Source organism: Lontra canadensis, unplaced genomic scaffold (genome assembly GCF_010015895.1).
Source record: "Lontra canadensis isolate GAN:19392208 unplaced genomic scaffold, GSC_riverotter_1.0 scaffold51, whole genome shotgun sequence".
Classification (NCBI taxonomy): Eukaryota; Metazoa; Chordata; class Mammalia; order Carnivora; family Mustelidae; genus Lontra; species Lontra canadensis.
Genome location: NW_022631045.1, coordinates 6,574,607 through 6,593,036, shown reverse-complemented (window position 1 = coordinate 6,593,036; position 18,430 = coordinate 6,574,607). Strand labels below are relative to the sequence as shown.

The following is an 18,430-nucleotide window of genomic DNA, read 5'->3' as shown; positions in this document are numbered from 1 at the left end:
TTTTAAAGCTTACTATAATTTAGAAAATTATAGATAGGACTTACTGTTTCCTTAAGTTTAAAGAGAATAAATTTGTGTGTGCTTCATTGACAATTTATTGGTATTTGGTGTCTAGTGTTAATTATTGTGTTTGGCAAAAAAGGACAAGGCAGGGGTGCGTGGGTGGCTCAGTCATTTAAGTGTCTGCTTTCTGCTCAGGTCATGATCCTGATGTCCTGGGATCAAGTACCAAGTTAGCTACCTGCTCAGCAGGGAGTCTGCTTCTCCTTCTGCCCTCCTGACCCATGCCCCCCTCACACTCTAGCGCTCTCTCTCTCTCTTTCTCAAATAAATAAATAAAAATCTTAAAAAAAAAAAAAAAAAAAAAAGAACAAGGCAGGGCTGCTCTGTTGACTTACTGCTATTTAGATCTTAAAAAAAATCCTTGAGGGTCAAAGTAAAATTCAACAATAATGACCACAAAAACAATTCATAAATTAATCTCAGAACCAAGATGAGGGCTAAATTACATTTAAATCTTTAGAAGATCACAGACACTTTATTTCTCATGAGTCCAGGAAAACCGTGACTCCTGGTCACGGTCATGTCATTTTGCTTGATGACACAGTGAACTTCATTTGTTTGAGTCATTTAGCAGATTTGTATGTGCACATTTTAAAATGCAGGTTTTATTATTATTTAGGTTTGGCTAAGCCAAGAGATCAAGAGATACATTGAAAAATATTTTGTTACTCAGAGTTCCTAAGAGAGCAGAGTGTGCCCTTGGGCCACACTGGGAGCCACACTAAGGTCAGTCGGGATGCAGCGGGAGCCCAGGGCGGTGAGGGGGAAATGTGGGCAAGAGGCTTTAGTGTGGTTTCTGAGGAAAGGAATGAGCGAAGCAGAGTAAGCAGGTTTAGGATTGACTAGTTGGAATAATTTGAGCAGGCCCTGAGGTACAGGGGTTCTCTCCAGGTATCTGGTGCCTGGCCCTCGGGCAGTGAGGGCAGAGGAATGGTGGTTTAGAGTGTGAGCGTCTAGGACAGAGATGATTGAGAGTATGAGGTGTGGGTTCTAGGTTTGCATTTGAAAAGTGTGGTCTCAGGTGAGTTATTTGCTGTCTCCGGGAATGGGCTAGCCCTGGAAGGCGTGGTCCCTCCAGTGCCACCAAGCATCCAGACGGAGGCCTCCTTCCTGCATCAGGAAATACAGAAAATAAAGGACCCGATTAATACTCTGTGTGTGTGTGAGCATGTGTGTACACAAACACACTCAGAACATTTATTCAGTGAATTTGTGGTGGGGGGAAAGGAGGATGCATGTCTACTGTGTACTAGACACCATTTGGGCTGACGGAGATTTAGCAGGAAAAGCACAGGGTTTTTTTTTTTTTTTTTTTTTTTTTTTTTTTTGGTTAGCCTGCCCTTACAGGAGACCAACCTACCAAAGACATAATTATGTAATACAGCCTCAGAACCTGCGAAATCCTGTGGAGATAAACAAGGACAGGAGGACAGAAGAACTGGTTTTGGGTAGGTCAGGGAGGGCCTGTCTGCAGGGGGTGACGTTTCAGCAGAGAGAGGACTGAGAGGAGAGCAGGTGGTGGGACAGGGTGTGGGAGAACACAAGGGCACAGTCACTGAGCGAGGACCCTGCTTGGCAGGCTCAAGGAAGAGTAACGAGGCCTGAGTCCTGGGGGCTCTGGGAGAGGGGATGCCGTAGGAACTGAGGTAGCCGGTGACCAGGAGGCAGATTCCAGAGGAACCTGAAAATCATCCAAGGGTGCTGGAGGCTTTATGTATGATTCTGTGATGCTAGAAACTTGAGCCATAGGAAGACAAGAGTTCAGCTTTGGCCTCAAAATGCAAATCAAGTTGCCATAACCCCAGGCTATTTTCTTCTTCACTCTTAACTTTTTTTAATATTCATTTGAGATGGATTAGTTTCCGAATGGGGAAGCTTAGTATCTTTCTCCGCAAAGTTATACATTGGGAATTCTTTTTTTATAGTTTAAAATATATCACACAGGAACACCTGGGTGGCTCAGCTGGTTAAGCATCGGCCTTCGGCTCTGGTCATGATGCCAGGGTCATGGGATCGAGTCTTCCACTGGGCTCCCTGCTCAGCAGGGAGTCTGTTTCTCCCTCTGCCTGCTGCTCTGCCTGCTTGAGCTTAACTCTCTCTCTGACAAATAAATAAAATCCATATATATATACACACACACACATGCACATATATATATATAAAACAGAAATTAAAAATTCTCCTTATAATAACAAAAGGAGAGCTTTCAGGTCATGACTTCTTGAAAATGACTTTCTGTACCATTGAGTTCCTTGGCATATATTGGAGTTTAAATAAAGTAAAATGCAATTTTAGAAACTGCCACACTTCTATAAATCTAGGAGAAGAAACAGAGATCTGTGAACGATCAACAATTTGCTTTTATTTTCTATTAAATCGTGGTGTTTTTTGTACTTGGTATCGTTTACTGAATATAAAGTAAAATCCACTCATACTCCACTTACCATAAGCGTGCCTACAAAGAAAACCTCATTTCAAATCTAATTGTGGACATTGTTCCTTCGTTAAAAATTCATAGAGTTTGTGAATATGCCACAGAAGTACTGGAGTACCATTATTTCCCCTGCTCTTTTCCCACTGCCAATTCTGATCAGAATTTTGAAACACCCATCTCTCTGAGGGAAAAGGAAAAAAAAAATTAGGAAAGAAAGAAAGAAATTACGAGTATAAATAGAAAGACCTTCTGACCAAATATGCTGCAGTTTCCTGATTCAGTTTCAGTATAGGCAGGTGAAGAGACAGGGCAAACAGTCTTCTGCTAGCCTCTGTATCTTGTTATAGCCACTGACTTCTTCCTCTCAGCAAACTTTACGTGTGCTGTTAACAAAGACCTGGTCAGTTGTTTCAGAGAAAGGGAGGAAACCTGAGAGTGGGCACCTTGCCATTGGTTAGTGCCTATCCACCCACATTAGTGAGACCTAAGTCACACCTGACTTGTTAGTAGAGTGCATGCTGTTGGTGGCAATGGACAAGACAAGCAATGCTTTTGGTTAGCCTCCATGGTGAGCCCCTGTTGTTTATAAGCTTTCACTGATTTGGGCTGAGAATATTCAAACACATGGGGTGCCTGGGTGGCTCAGTTGGTTAAGGGTCTAGATTTAGGCTCAGGTCATGATCTCAGGGTTGTGAGACCGAGCTCCCCTCTAGGTGCAGAGCCCGCTTAAGATTCTCTCTCTCTCTCCCTCGCCCCTTCCCCACTCTCTCTCCTCTCTCTCCCTCCCTCCTAAAAAAATAAATAAGAAGAGTATGCAAAACTGGTGCAGACACTCTGGAAAACACTATGGAGTTTCCTCAAAAAGTTAAAAATAGAGCTACCCTATGACCCAACAATTGCACTACTAGGTATTTCTCCAAAGGATATAAACATAGTGATCCAAAGGGGCACGTGCACCCCGATGTTTATGGCAGCAATGTCCACAATAGCCAAACTAGGGAAAGAGACCAGATGTCCATTGACAGATGAATGGATAAAGAAGATGTGGTGTGTGTGGGTGTGTGTGTGTGTGTGTGTGTGTGTATAATGGAATATCACTCAGCCGTCAAAAAGAATGAAACCTTGCTGTTTGCAATGACGTGGATGGAACTAGAAGACATTTTGCTAAACAAAATAAGTCAGAGAAAGACAAATACCATATGATCTCACTCATGTGAAATTTAAGAAACAGCTTGAACATAGGGGAAGGGAAGGAAAAATAAAACAAGATGAAATCAGAGAGGGAGGAAAACCGTAAGAGGGTCTTAACTGTAGGAAATAACCTGAGAGTTGCTGGAGGAGAAGTGGGTAGGGGATGGGGTAACTGGGTGATGGGCATTAAGGAGGACACTTGATGTAATGAGCACTGAGTGTTATATGCAAACGATGAATCACTGAATTCTACCCCTGAAGCTAATAATACAGTATATGTTAACTAAATTAAATTGAATTTTTTTTTTTTTTTAAATAATGTGCAGGGGCGCCTGGGTGGCTCAGTGGGTTAAGCCTCTGCCTTCGGCTTAGATCATGATCTCGGGGTCTTGGGATGGAGCCCCACATCCACACCTCTGATCAGCAGGAAGCCTGCTTCCCCTCTCTCTCTGCCTACTTGTGATCTCTCTCACTCTCTCAAATAAATCAATAAAATCTTAAAAAAAAAAAAAAGAATGTGCAAATACAAGAAAACTAGTGGAGAGTATAAAATAAAAATGCGTAACTGTATATGACAAAAAACTGATCACAGGGCATAGAGGAAATGTACTTGTCTGGATTTCATTTATCCTTAAATCATTGTGTTACATTTAATATATTTTAGAAGTTACCTTTTCTCCTCATACACATTTATTTTGGCAATTTAGCTCAACAAGGAGCTTGCAAATTCAGAAACAATTTGAATCCCATCCAATTTTGATTAGAAGACTACAACTATAACTTTTATTTTATCCCGCATCATATTTTCAGTATTAACTCACGTTTTCTCTTTCATTTTCTGCCCTTCTTAAACTGGCCTGCTCAACTCCTTGGTTCCCAAGAGTGCTCTAACAACAGTTAACGTATCTGAAAGGCCCCGCCCTTGTCAGCCATTGTTGTGAATTTCCTTTGCTGGATTAGGACATCAGGATTCCACTATGTGCTTTTCCTGCTGTCTGATCGGCTGGAGCACAGTTTACAGACCAAAACAGAGATGCTACTGCCAAACCCCTACCACGTTCAGACTCAAGCCCCCTAATTTGTGATTCTGGTGTCATGTGAACTAGCAATGAATTAAACCAAGACACTGGTAGAAAAACCATCGGGAACAGAATATGTCCTTTTCAAGGGGGAAGGGGAGGAATAGTTGGTGTGAAGAGGGGCTCACAAAATTGTCCTTGATGGAATTTATGCTGCTGTTTTGGAATCGATAGAATTCCTCTATGAGAACCTAGCTAAAGGCATCTGGGTTTTAACTGTCAAAATACCTGACCGCGTTGCCAGTGACGTCTCATTTCTTTTGGTTCCTCCAACAGACATTATGTGTTAGCCCCTGAAATAACTTGGGAGATGAGGATTGAAGGCACAAAGGGGAACAGCTCGGGGAAACTGGCCCCCGGGGAACTTGCGGCAGGAGCTGTCCTGCGATATGGAAATTGCACTACCAAACTGCCCTGCCATGTTTTGCAGGAGAGGGAAGTCCCCAGCTCCGTGCCAGGCGGACAGTTTATCTTTGCTGGGTTGCAGAGTAACTGCCATAATGATGATGACTCTGACAAGCACATGGGGGGACTCTGATTCAAGTGGATGTCCCACAGTAACACAGATCCTCATGCCTCCAGCACCTCCCATATGTCAGTGATTCCTTGGACCAGGGATTAGACAATGGGATTTCTGGTTTACTCAGCTCCCAGCTCAAATTCTTTCCTTTGCCTACTTTTATAATTGAAGTACAAGGGTCAACTTGGATGACTGGGAACTGGGGGAAGGACCATGTGAAGATAACAGTTTCTGGGTCCTGATTATCTTGGGATCCTCAGACTGTGGCTTTACCTTGACTTGTCAGGCCGTCTCCTGGCACAGAGCCGATACTGGCATTTTCTTTCCCAACAACTTGGGCTTCTTGTATACTTCCTGCTCATAGCAATTCTTGGTTTCAGCCTACCTGTCTTTTTTGGGAGTGTAGGTGAAGGAAGGAATCTTAGTGAGTGTCCTTCCTTACTGTAAGCCTAACAATACTCATTGTTGTTATTGTTTTCTTATGATAGGCAAGTTCCTAGTGATGTGATTTTGGAATGTAAGTGAGGTTTGGTGGGTTGGGGTCTGGTGCCAACATCCAAGAAAGAATTCTTGAGACTTCTTTGGTGCAAAAAGTTGGTTTTATTAAAGCACAGGGACAGGACCCGTGGGCAGAAAGAGCTGCTGCAAGGGGGTTGTGAGGGGTGGCTGATCATAATCTTGGGAGTTGGGGCAGGTAAGGAAAAGGGAGGTTTCAAAAGGATTTTCATATGTTAAGGACTTACAGGATACTGGAGGTCTTGCCATTGTCAAGTTCAAGTAGTTTTTCCCTCTCGCAAGGCATTAATATTAAGACTGTTGGGAGCTTCCTGGATGAATGTTACACATGTCCCACCCTGGAGTTGGGAGTGGGGGTTTGGTTTGCAAGGTGTCAGCTTGTTCTTCGTCCTCGGCTTGCCTTCTGCTCCCTCATCACTAGGAATACCTAGTTTGCCACACTACAGCCAGCCCAAGTTTGGTAATGCTTTTTTATTTTGCAGACCCACAACTGCGTCTGTGTCTTGCTCGCCATTACATTCTTGCTCTCAAGCACATTGCCTGCATACAATAAGGATTTAATAAAGATCTGCTGAGTGAATGTGTCCCCCGGAGAATGGAGTAACCCTTCACCTCAGACACTGGTGCCTTTAGAGCCAGTCAAACCAAGAAGGGTTTCTGAGTCTGGCCTTTGTTGGAGAAAACCTCAGTTCCCCAAATCTACGACAACAGAGGGCCAGGCTAAAATGAACTGAACCTTGGGGTTCTGCGATTCATTAGCTTTGTGACCTTGGGTACATGAGCCAAAGTCTTCACTTTCTGAACCTTTTCATCTTTTGTAGAAACTGGCCAATAACATCTATCTCGTGAGTGGTTGTTGATTTTTTCATAAGATCAAAGATGTGGGATTGTTACACAAGAAGCTATTTTCCCACAGGGTGCCTCTGGGAGAAGGACTGAGGGAATGACATTCTCCCTTTACCTTACAGACGTTCGATCCCTGAACTCATTAAAAGTATTAGTGTTAATCACAATACCTTGAAAATAAAAATGCCCTTGAAAGAATATTCATTTCCATCTACCAAGCCCATAATGATGTTTATTCTCAGATTGGAAAGAATGTCACTGGATTCCACCGCCACACATGTCACTATCAGAGAAAAAGGGACTGTGGCATCGGTGGGTTAGAATGGCAGCAAGGGCTTGGGGTGTCTATTTGAATGAGGATGGTGTCTTCTGTTAGTAAGACTTTAGTATTCAGAGACTGTACTGTGAGAAGTCTGGAAAGGATGCTGCATTTAGTTCCATGTCGATCATGTGTCTCCCGGTGATGTTGGCCTTATTGGTCGGTTACTAATAAAATGCTTTGTGTCTTAGTGACTGTGTCAGGTTAATACTTGGGAGAAGTACGTGAACACATGTCTACTTGACTATGCAAGTCATAAAGTCATTACTTTGATTGCATTCATGGTCAAAGCCTGGCGACTATCTGGAGTTAGTAGCCATTGCCCCGTCAAACACCCTTATGTATGCTGCACTGTAGAACCACCCCTGGGCGCCGAACATTTTCTTCGCCATTATTTTACAATAAGCATTATCTCCTATTAAACCATAACATTTAGAATTGCATAAGAATAAGAACATCCGAGGACTTGAGGAGCAGAATATCTTTTTCATTAAGACTAAAAAGGAAAAAAAAAGATGCGATAGGACTAGTGGGAATTCATTTAAAATATTTGTCGAGGTTGGGTTTAAGCCATCTTGCTGTGAAAATAATAAACCACAGTAGCAATAACAATGCTCTGTAATTCCCACAAAGCACATTCAGCATAATTTCTTTTTTTTATAAATAAGAAAACCATAAATAAAAATGATTAATTTAAAGCTAACATGAAATTACAGTCAGTGCCAAAGGCCAGATGTTTTCCTCTCGTATCCGTTTCTTCTGGTCAGTCTTCTTGCCCTCCTCCACTTTTCCCCCAATCATACGTAAGTGGTCTGTGAAGAAGTAACTGGGCATAGCATTTGAACCTAAACAGAGGTTGGCAAATTTGAGGGGAAAATAGACCCTTGTTTATCTCACACATCGTAGGCAGGAAGGAGATAGGACCTCAGAGTAGCCGTTTAATAAGACTTTTGCAGACTCCCGGGGTGACTGACAGCTGGACTTCGCTTTTGGAGGCCCCCCCCACCACATGGCACTGGACACACAAAATACACTCACATCTGACATTCGATACCATTTTGTCTATAGGACTTTTGCACAGAACTCCTGTAATTCTGCTTTTGAAATGATTTTCCTACGAGTGACTCCCCTCATTGAAAACCAGCTCTGATTTATCCATAACGGGGCAGACTCAGGAGTTTTTTGCAATTTGAGAAAGCCCCACTTACAACCGATTTTCAATGGTAATGAAGTCTATATGACTATTAAATTTGAAAATTAGAGAAGTTTTCATAACACAACATTTCCTGGTGTTTCCTTAAATAAGTATTTGATTCTGATGATGCATGTTTCACTGTTGACACAAAATGTTTTCAGCTTTCCAGCATTATGGGAGAATCTGTGCCTTTAGTTCATAATTGATAACACAGCCACAGCTAGAAAACTAGGCTACTTTCCCAGGGCAGATGCGTTGTTGATCTGGAAGACGAGAGTAGAAAAAGAGATGCTATTTGAGGAGCTTAGTCCTCCAAATGCCATTCCCTTGTACGGAAGGATTTCTGTTTGACATTCTGAAGAGGCACATATTTCCTCCTACTGACAGGGAGAAGGAGTATTAATGGGGGAAGGTAGGGTGGAGGATAGCACATTTACACCCTTGTATGGAAATATGTAACCAAGATTGAGAGCAGAAATGGAGTTACAGCTATGACAGCAGCATTTTCCAGTGACTGGTTCGCAGCCTGGTTCGCAGCGCTGGAACCTTCCATTGCCTTTATCCTGCCCTGCTTTTCGGGGGCAGGAGCCTCCATGGAGGATTTCTGTGTTATAAAGGCCTCGCTAAGATCACGATGGTCAGGCAAGTCTTTACTTCTGAGGATCCCCACCTCCAAGAGCAGTTAGAACATAAAGCCTTCACCACAAAAGAACCAAGACCATCTTTCTATTAGCTTCAAAATCACAAATGTCCCTAGAGGCTAAAACCACCTTGCTACACACCTGCAACCTCCAAGCTCAAGAACCTGCATGTTTTCAGGCCCTGAAGGCCTTCCTCTTGTCTGAGCATTTCCATCTGAAGCTTGGTGAACACAGCCAGGGACACCCAGGGCTTGACCACTTCCTCAGAACACTTCCCACCAGCCTAGAACTTACCAGTCAGATATCTGGCTGTACATTCGTTTGCCCCAGGAGCAAGCCCTTCTCCAGCTGGCCCACTCCCATGAGGTAACCACAGCATCTGTGACTCTCCACAGAGTGGAAAGGACTGTTCCTAGGAATCCAAGGCCCCCCCACCATCCTGTTCACTGTTTTCAGACCATAAACAAGGGCTGTGTGTGGTCATTTAAGGAAACAGAAAACAAGGCCTCTGGCTCTGGGCACCCCAGTGGAGGTGAGAAGCCCTGCTAAGTCTAAATCCTGGGGCAGTCATGACTCCAGGGCTAATACTTCATCCATGGTGTTGCAAAGGCATCATTAAGAGCACATTAGTTTAAAGAATAACTAAAGCGTTGTTTGTGACCCAAGGAGGAGAAATGTTAATCAGGATGAGTCTGGCTCAGGCTGGTCAGGCTCTGATCTGAATTTTACTGCAGGTAGATTTCCATAGATTAGAAAGCTCTAATCAGGGCTTTTTTCGGAAAACAGATAATTCATTTACCTGAGTTTGCAGCCACGTAAGGGTCAGTTAGTCACCCGCTACAATTAAAATGTTCCACTTTGTAGCTTAATACGTTTTTCATGGTTGGGGCAATGTGTAAAATGAGTACATAATGAAAAAACAGAGTTCAAAACAGCACAAATTATAGAATGATATTGCCAGCCTTCTCTTATATAAGAAGATAATAACATTTACAGAACTTGCTTTCTGTGTAGAAGTGGGGTTGGAAAAACCAGCATGGGACCAATATGCCACATACATGCAAATACACTAAGCACGCATACAAAATTACTTTTTGATGGATGGGTGGTTTATAGACCTCATACCTTTGAAGCCTGAAGTCTGCCCAAAGTCTGTTTTGGAGGTGTTACCTCTCTCTCAGAACGTCGGCATCTTCCGGTCTCTATTGCACTTTCTTGGCCACCCATCGCTCTGCCATCTCAAGGGAAGTTTCTGTGTAGTTACAGCATTGTATTTGCTTGGTCTCACCAGCAGAACTGTTTGAATGGGAATGTGAGGAGAACAGAGAGTGTGCAAACAGGAAACCAACTTGTCCGGTGAGGAGAAGCACCAGTTCTCTGATCTGTCCTGATTCACATTCATAAATTTGTCTGTGATTGACTTGGTGGGCAGTCCACACCCAGGAGAAGTTGAAATTAATGAAATCTCGGGCTTGAACCTTGATGTTCTGTGAACCTGGTGTGTTTGTCCTGAATTGTTAGGGACTTAGAAAAAGCTTTGCTTAAAGTGAGACTCTTCTGGTTTTAATGGACCCAGGATTATGTTTATGGATAAGATTGCATCCTTTAATAATTCACTCACCAGCAGAGTCAGCAATGATAACGTTCCCTGTGCTAGGGGTATTTTGGAAGGTAGGAAACAACGTATGACAACATATTGTGTATGTGGTTGATGGATATCCATGAATGAGAGGTCAGAGTTGACCCATTACATGTTTCATAAACAGCCTTCAGATACAATATTGCCCTTCTCAGAAAATCTGAACTAATCTAAGTGTGGAAGCTCCTGTATCTTAAAACTTGCCTATACAAAGACTTTGAAATTATATATTGTCACCATAGCATCTTGTCATGTTTTCTTTTCCATTTTTAATGGAAAGGGAAACACTTTTTCCCTATGGTCTCAAGCTTTCTCTTTTATTATTTTATTCAATTTAGAAATATGAAATATATGGGGCACCTGGGTGGCTCAGTGGGTTAGAGCCTTTGCCTTTGGCTCGGGTCATGATCCCAGGGTCCTGGGGTCAAGCCCCACATCGGGTTTTCTGCTCAGCGGGGAGCCTGCTTCCTCCTCTCTCTCTGCCTGCCTCTCTGCCTACTTCTGATCAATTTCTGTGTCAAATAAATAAATAAAATCTTTAAAAAAAAGAAAAATGAAATATAATATTTTTAAAAGCATAGGTTTCCTGAAAACAAAATAATTTTACCTTTATCATTTTTCTACACTTAAAAATGTAATGCCAAATTATATTTTTCTTGGTGTCAGGAGATAATTGGCTTTTATCTACTTTCATGCCTATGCTGGTTGAGCTGTCTCTGGCAAATCTGGTGATTTTGTTTGATTTCATGAGTTCAGAAGAAGACCTTGTTTTGTCTCAATCATATTCTCTCTCTCTGTCTCCATCTCCCTCTGTCTCTTTCAACACTGAGTTCTTTGAAGACAGACATGTCATGGGTAAAACCATTCAATAACCATGTCCTCCCCAAGATGGAAGGACAATGATTTGTAGTTTAAAACTGGCTGCTAGACAGAGTGAAAAAATGGAGGATGTAATCACAAATCCTTAACAACCTTTTGTACTTGAAAAATGGCCAGACCTGCTTTTTGTCCTCTGTGGTGCACGCCAAATAGAGATTTTTCCTTTCTTCCAATGATTTCACTTCTTCAGCATATATGTATATCTATGCCCTTATTACACTAATGTCCTGCTTAATGGGTCTGGAGATGCTGTTATTTATAGATTTCAGTACATTCAAAGAACAACTGCAAAAAGTCTCACCAAGGGGAAGCCTCACTGTAGCCTGTTTATGACCCTGCATTGTCTGCCAGGGAGGTGTGGGATCTTAGATCTTGGAGAATGACTTTTTAAGTGCACCAAAAGCTTATCTGGAAGGATCTAACATTTTAAAAAATTGTCTTCCTTTGACACTTTAAATTCGTCTGTGTTCTAGTTTCCAGAAGCAATTTCCCCTCTTGTGTTCTTTAGCTTTCAAAACTCCAGCCTTTGGCATTGGACCCTGGAACTGAAGTTCATCCCTTTGCTCCTTTATTATTTCCTTCTTTCTCCTCTTATTTTCCTTTTTAATTTCCGTTCTTCCTTCTGTGACTGAATTCACTTGAAAAACATATATGAATGTGTATATGTACACACATATAACTTACATATCATTTTCCATATATTTTGTGAATTTATAAACATTATAACATTATATATAACAAATTTTGTATTATATGTAACTATTGATTATATATAATCTATACAACTATACATTACACATGACATATATAATTACATATAATGGGTCAACTCATTCCCCTCATTAATGAAAATATAGATAATAAATACAGATATATATATTTATTATCTATATTTTCTTGTTATTATATTATCTATCTATCTATATATATGGAGACAGAGAGAGTAAAGACATACACATCTGCCACATTTTGGGTACTGTGCTTGTTAGCTGCAAGCTATGCAAAGATGACTCTTCTCCTGAATCATTATAAGCGTGTTATTTATAAGGGACATAGACATAAACAACTAATTCAAATACAAAGTCACAAATGCTGGTATAAAGGTCCAGGGAGCTATAGGAACATGGTGGGGGGAGTACATATCTCCTTTGCCTTCTCATTTAAAGAATAAACTACAAACTACGAACCAGGGAATGGCCTCTCTCCTCAGGGGCACAGTACTGCTGTGTATGTCACATTGTGACACTATTGAGAAGAGGTCAGTGATTGTATAAACATATGAGTCACAGGTTAGATATTAAAGAAGACCTTTTTGATTTCTTGTTTTGCCAGAACGTGCTATAAGGTTCAGCCCTGCCTGAATTGCTCTTTGCTCAGTTCCAATCTCTGCCCAGAATCGTCTCCAAGAGGTGACTTTTTTCTCCATCATCAAGAATGATCTTTGTATCCTTCTTTGATAGAATATTCCTACTTTACAATTCTTGCATTAGGAATTCTCCCATAAACTCTAATTCTTCATAAAATCCAGTTTAATCTAAATCTCTTCTTTGAAACCTTAATCTTTTTATTCTCACTAATCAGGAGATACTGATCATTCATAACCAACATCCTGTATATTTAACAGCCTTGAAAATGTTATCATTGCCTTATCATGTGGTACCTTAAGTAATCTTCATTATCAGTTGCTCCCCTGAAGCACACCCAGAACTCTCAAAATAACTCCTATCTAAGAATTAGGGAGTCATGTAGGCATTTCTGTCTAGAGTGGGGCAGGAAAATGCTGGCATACATTGTAAACTTCCCAACGAGCCACCTGGAAATCTGCCTCATCGTTTCTTTTTTCCAAAGTGCTTTTTTCCCCACTGGTGGCCACCAAGACCCCTTCTTTATTTCCCCTCAAAGTGCTTACCCTTGGGGTCCTTTTTTACCATGTTTTGCAAAGCAATTCCACTCTGCCTCAAAACTTGCAGAGGCCACTCATTTCCTAGTTCAGTAAAACACTAAGACCCAATATGTGGAAGGACCCATTCTCCTTAGAAGCCTAGTAACCCTCTACAGTAATTAGAGTGTATCCTTTGGGATCCTTTTGTATTCGAAGAAATAATAGAATTTCACAAAACACCTGAAAAGACATTAAGCTTTTCTAGTTTCTCAGTGGGAGAACTGGTGTGAATTACTTAGTTTACCATTGCACGAACCAGAAATATCTCCCTTATTATTCATAGACAGTTGCTTAAAAATCATGGAATTAATAAAGAAGCCACATCTCTTTAACAATATTCTGTGTGTTTTTTTTAAACTAGGGAACATTTCTATAACCTCAAAAGTATCCTATTGATTACATGAACATCGAAATGAAATATTTTCTTCGTCCTGGAAAAGAAAAGTAGAACTTTGGATGGGAATGCATTTCTCTTTTTGCTATAAGTATAAGCCATGTTAATGCTAATGAATAATTCCTGTAAAATAAGATTCACATGTCATATGAAATAAGTTTCCTTTGGAACCAACTCTTAAGAACACATTAATAAATGTGATTTTCTCACTATAATTATTTTTCTACTGACGTAGGCATGAACCTGAGGACTTAACATCAAACAAAATCATTCTTTTAAATTAAAAAGAATTTTTAAAACTTAACGCATCTCCACCCTATTTTATAGCAATCTATGCTTTGTGGATAGTTAGAGATGGGTTTTATTATTCATAGCATGTGTGTGCCCTTGGGACCCGTAAAAGTTGGACCGGGTTAGCAAGAGCTGTGTTATTTACAGTGAGAGAAGCACGTGTCATTTGTTTGTTTGTTTGGCTGTTTTTGAGAGGGGGAAGAAGAAAATAGTATTTGCATAGGCTTGGTCAGTTTGAAAAATTAATTTGCCGCATTGATAAATCCTGAGCTTAGAGCTTGTTAAACAGTTATGAAATTGAGTATGAGGTTTTGTACTTGAATATACCTTAATAAAGAACAGGCTAGATTTCAGCTGAACCCTGGACAAAGCTGCATTGTTATCTTTGGCACTTTGTACATCTGATTATTTTGTGATGATCTCATCGCCCTAAAAACTGTAAATTCACACTACCAATTTCATAATTGGTCATCAGTCTCCTGAAAGCTTTCATAGTTGCATAGACAGGAAAAAAACCTAGAGGAAAAAAATCACACATCTTTTAAATCACATTATATTATTTTATAAAGGATTTGTAGAAAGTGAAACATTTTGCTACCATTTAGGTGTGGCATAGAAAACTAGGGCAATGCTTACTTTTAGAAATATCAAGTGTTACTCACTGTTTTAGAATTAATTGCATAATTATCCAGTAGAACAGTAAGATCCCAGGGTACCTTAATAGAAACACTACACTTCCAAATAAAATAATAATAATTAGCACCTACTATATTCCAAGTACTTTATTAGCTATAATTTTTTAACTTCCCACATCTCTGTGTGTAAATAAACACCATTAGCAATATTAATCTTTTCTATAGTTTAGAAATAAGAACACTAAGGCAAAGAAATTGATTTGAATGATAAATTTGGCATTATGGCTTTGAGTCATCTAAAGAGGCAGGTATTCAATAGGAACGATAGATGTTAGTAGAGTATGAAAATCACTCTTGCCACTGTTCATAAATTACTGGGTAGTCATTAATTAAAAATATCATCTTTCGTCTGAGCATCAAGGAAATTAACATTTTTAAAAGAATACATGCCATCCTCGAGACTCTTGGATATGCCCAAGATGTTGTAGAACTTACTTTAGAGTTACCGTTCTGGGTAGATGGTAGCTACATGAAGTTATATGACATTGAAACCATTGGGTTGCTAGACTAAAGACTTGTAACAGATGTCAGAGTCCCCTTAGGGAATAAGGTTTACAAACCACATCTTGCCAACAAAGCAATGAGGTTTTGTTAGTTTGTTTTTGTTTCACTGATGCACTCAATGAATACATGAATGAATGCATCCTTTTAGGATGGGCATGAAAGTGTGCGGAGGTGCTGTGGGCCCCCGGGACATTTGATGCCCCTTTGTAACACCATAACCACTAAAGAAAAAAACTACCATCGGAACAGACAGTTATGGAGCCGTGGAAAGCTGACACCATCCCTAAAGTACTGTTATAAAAAGACAAAGTGAAATATGGCTGGTCAGGTACAAGTTGTGAAGTCTACAAAGTAAAGGGATGTTCTCCGCTGTAAAGTTCCAGAACCGTAGACTCATTGGACAGAAAGCTGTGATTAATGCCCATCTGGGGAGAACCCAAGCTGGAGGGAAGCCAGCCAACTAAATTTCATTTGGGGAGATAAGTAAGACAAATAGTGACCTTGCCATGATCTGAAATGACTCTACGACATGGCCATTCGAGCCAAAGAAGGAACAGTGTAGCCAGACTCTGCTGTGGTGATCTGAACTGGCTGAAGGTGGAGAGGAGAAAGTGCTTTGAAGTTTCATCACAGAAATATAGCTGGTATGTGGGTAGCCAAAGGGCACACACTTAGGTTAGCTGTGTCTTTATGTTACTGAGTTCAATTTCTATGGTGAGACTTGTCGTCTGATGGCATCCATTGCCCAAGATCATTGATTCACCATAGATAAACAAGTTCCCAATTCATTTGGGTAATAGAGTTTAATTGCAAGATATAAAACATTTATCCTGAGTCCAGTTTGCTCCCAAAGTTGAATTGTTTTCTACTGCATGATGATGGTTTGCCTTGCTGACAAACTATTAGGAAAATCCCCACTATTTTGCATGCCTCTCTGGTCCCAGACTAGGGGTTTGTGGAGGCCATGGAAATAATTTGCTCATTTTATCCACCTATCCTTGAAGTATTGAAATCTGAGCTTCCATTTGAGCGAAACCTATACTCAGCAGGCAGTGAGTTTTCTTTGGCAGTATAGTGTTCAAAGGGATTACTGATTCTTCTACCTAAGAATCAAAGAAACAAAAGAGCATACCATAAAAGGGCCAAACTTTGCACTAGACATGCACAAACGGGCCATAACCTCTAATTCTACAATATCCATTGGCAGAAACATGGCTTAGAAAAATTTCTAGGGTTGCCTGGGTGGCTCAGTCTGTTAGGCATCTGCCTTCAGCTCAGGTCATGATCCCAGGGTCCTGGGATCAAGACCCGCGTCGGGCTCTTTTCTCAGAGGAGAGCCTGCTTCTCCCTCTCCCTTGGTCTGCTGCTCTGCCTACTTGTCTCTCTATCGCTCTATCAAATAAATAAATATGTAAAATCTTAAAAAAATAAAAAAATTCTAAATTTATACCTAAATAGAAAGAAATAATTAAATTCAATTGTTATGTCAAATCTTAAAATTCAAACTTCTCAGATCACACATCTAAGCAGTATGTTTTGTCTTCTCGGTTTTAAACTGGTGAAAGTGCCCTTAAAATATGCACTATGAAAAAAATATGTAGGTATGAATGCTGTGGTTTTGCATTTTTAAGGATGGAGAGAAGGTGTAGCATTTTATAAATAGTGTGCAATAAAGGCACCCTTTCCTGTGCAGCTTTACTAAATGTTTTATTGTTATTTGTTTTTATTAGAAAAGTGCTATGAAAAGTGAAATAAAAATATAGGCGTGTGTGTGTGTGTGTGTTGTGAGACTTTAGGGAAAATTCAGACCAAACAAACTGTAGCCTGTTCACTTTATCTCCATAGAACTAAAAGAAACAACTGCGTTTCCTTTGCTGCCCCAACATCCTCTTGGTCTTCTTTTATGCACCGCCTGCCATTCTTTCCTTTTGCCTTTCCTGACTATTGTAATTTGGGTGCACTCCTTTACCAGCCTCAAGGCAAAGAGCTTCATGCCTTTCTCTTCTCCTTCCCTGCTTTTTTTCTCCGTCTGAGTACATTTCACAGACGACCGTCTTCCAAAATAACAACATCAATTAATTTTTTAACTTAAAAAAAAAATCATCTTTAGCCCTGAGTCTGCCCTCTGCATTGATGTGGAGTGTGTGGAAGAGGCTGTACCAGGGCTGATAAGCCCTGTCTGTGATGTCTCTTCAGGAGGAGGCAAGGCCCTAGCCGCTCACTGGTGCCTGGGGCTGCCTATCCAGCAACACGGCTCCCCGAGGAACTGACGGCTGACCCCCCCGCACCCGGAGCTGTGAACCCAGGCAGGAGCGGGCTGCTGGGGCACGGGGAGCAGCCCCTGCGCTCGGCCTGTGCCCGTGACTCTGTGACGGGAACTTGCCCCTTGCCACTCTCTGTTTTTGCCTAGACAGCAGTTCTCCCCTCTAGGGCTCCCTCAGGTCCCCATCACGATCACTCACCACACTGCTTTCCCTTTTGCAGAATCCGATGACCTCCGTGGGGACCCTGCACTCAGCCATCAGAGCGCTCCTGCTGCCCAGGATGGTCCTACTTCAGTACTAGATGCTGGTGGCCTTGAAAGCATCACCCGGTGTCCCCAGCAGCTTCCTCAGATGATGGCTGCAGGTAAACGTCGGGGGCAGCTGGCACAGGACACAAGCAAGGCCTTTTGAGTTAGTGGCAAGCTGGCCTGGCCGTGAACTTGTGCGTTGACCCAGGAACCTGGGATCTTTAAAGAAACCAGGTCGTGGAGCTAGTGTACGTTAAGAAGAATTCAGTCAAATGGCACATATTTTGTTGAGGGTTTTTTTTTTTTTTTAACTCTGTGCTATTTGTTTTTAATATTATTTATTTGCTTGTTTTGCTGAAAGTCTGACCTTAGAAGAAATATTTTGAAAGACACTTTTAGGCAGACACCTGCATTTTCTTAACAGTAGGGAAAGAATACGTTACAAGGTAACACTAATGAATTCAGTCAGGACCAGCTTGGCTAGTTGACAACTGTTTCTAAAGATTCTATTAATTAGTCAGAAGGTGTGCCTGCTCCAGAATCCTACTCAGAAGCAGATGATTGCATTTATTTTTAATCTACTAAGCCAATCGACTTGTTTTACCAAAGGAGTAAGCCTGCTTTGCCTCTCAACCTTGGAACTTAACTAGTGTTTTTTCACTGAGAGAAAGAAGCAGTTCTTCAGTTTTGTTTCATTTTGTTTTTCCAGGAGTCCTTTCTTAATGGCATGCTGTGGATAACACAAACTACATGTCATTAAGTTTCCTCCC

The 18,430-nt window shown here is 41.1% G+C and overlaps 1 protein-coding gene across 5 annotated transcripts in view; it reads left to right on the top strand.

Annotated features, from left to right (window-relative positions):
- ENOX1 (ecto-NOX disulfide-thiol exchanger 1) overlaps nt 1-18,430 on the top strand; it is a 283,781-nt gene that overhangs the window by 47,002 nt on the left and 218,349 nt on the right. For all 5 annotated transcript variants that reach the window (XM_032873965.1, XM_032873963.1, XM_032873967.1 and 2 more), the window contains one exon: nt 17,633-17,776. In XM_032873965.1, coding sequence (XP_032729856.1) covers nt 17,764-17,776 — 13 coding nt within the window. In that variant the 5' untranslated portion in view covers nt 17,633-17,763. The remainder of the gene's footprint in view (nt 1-17,632; nt 17,777-18,430) is intronic.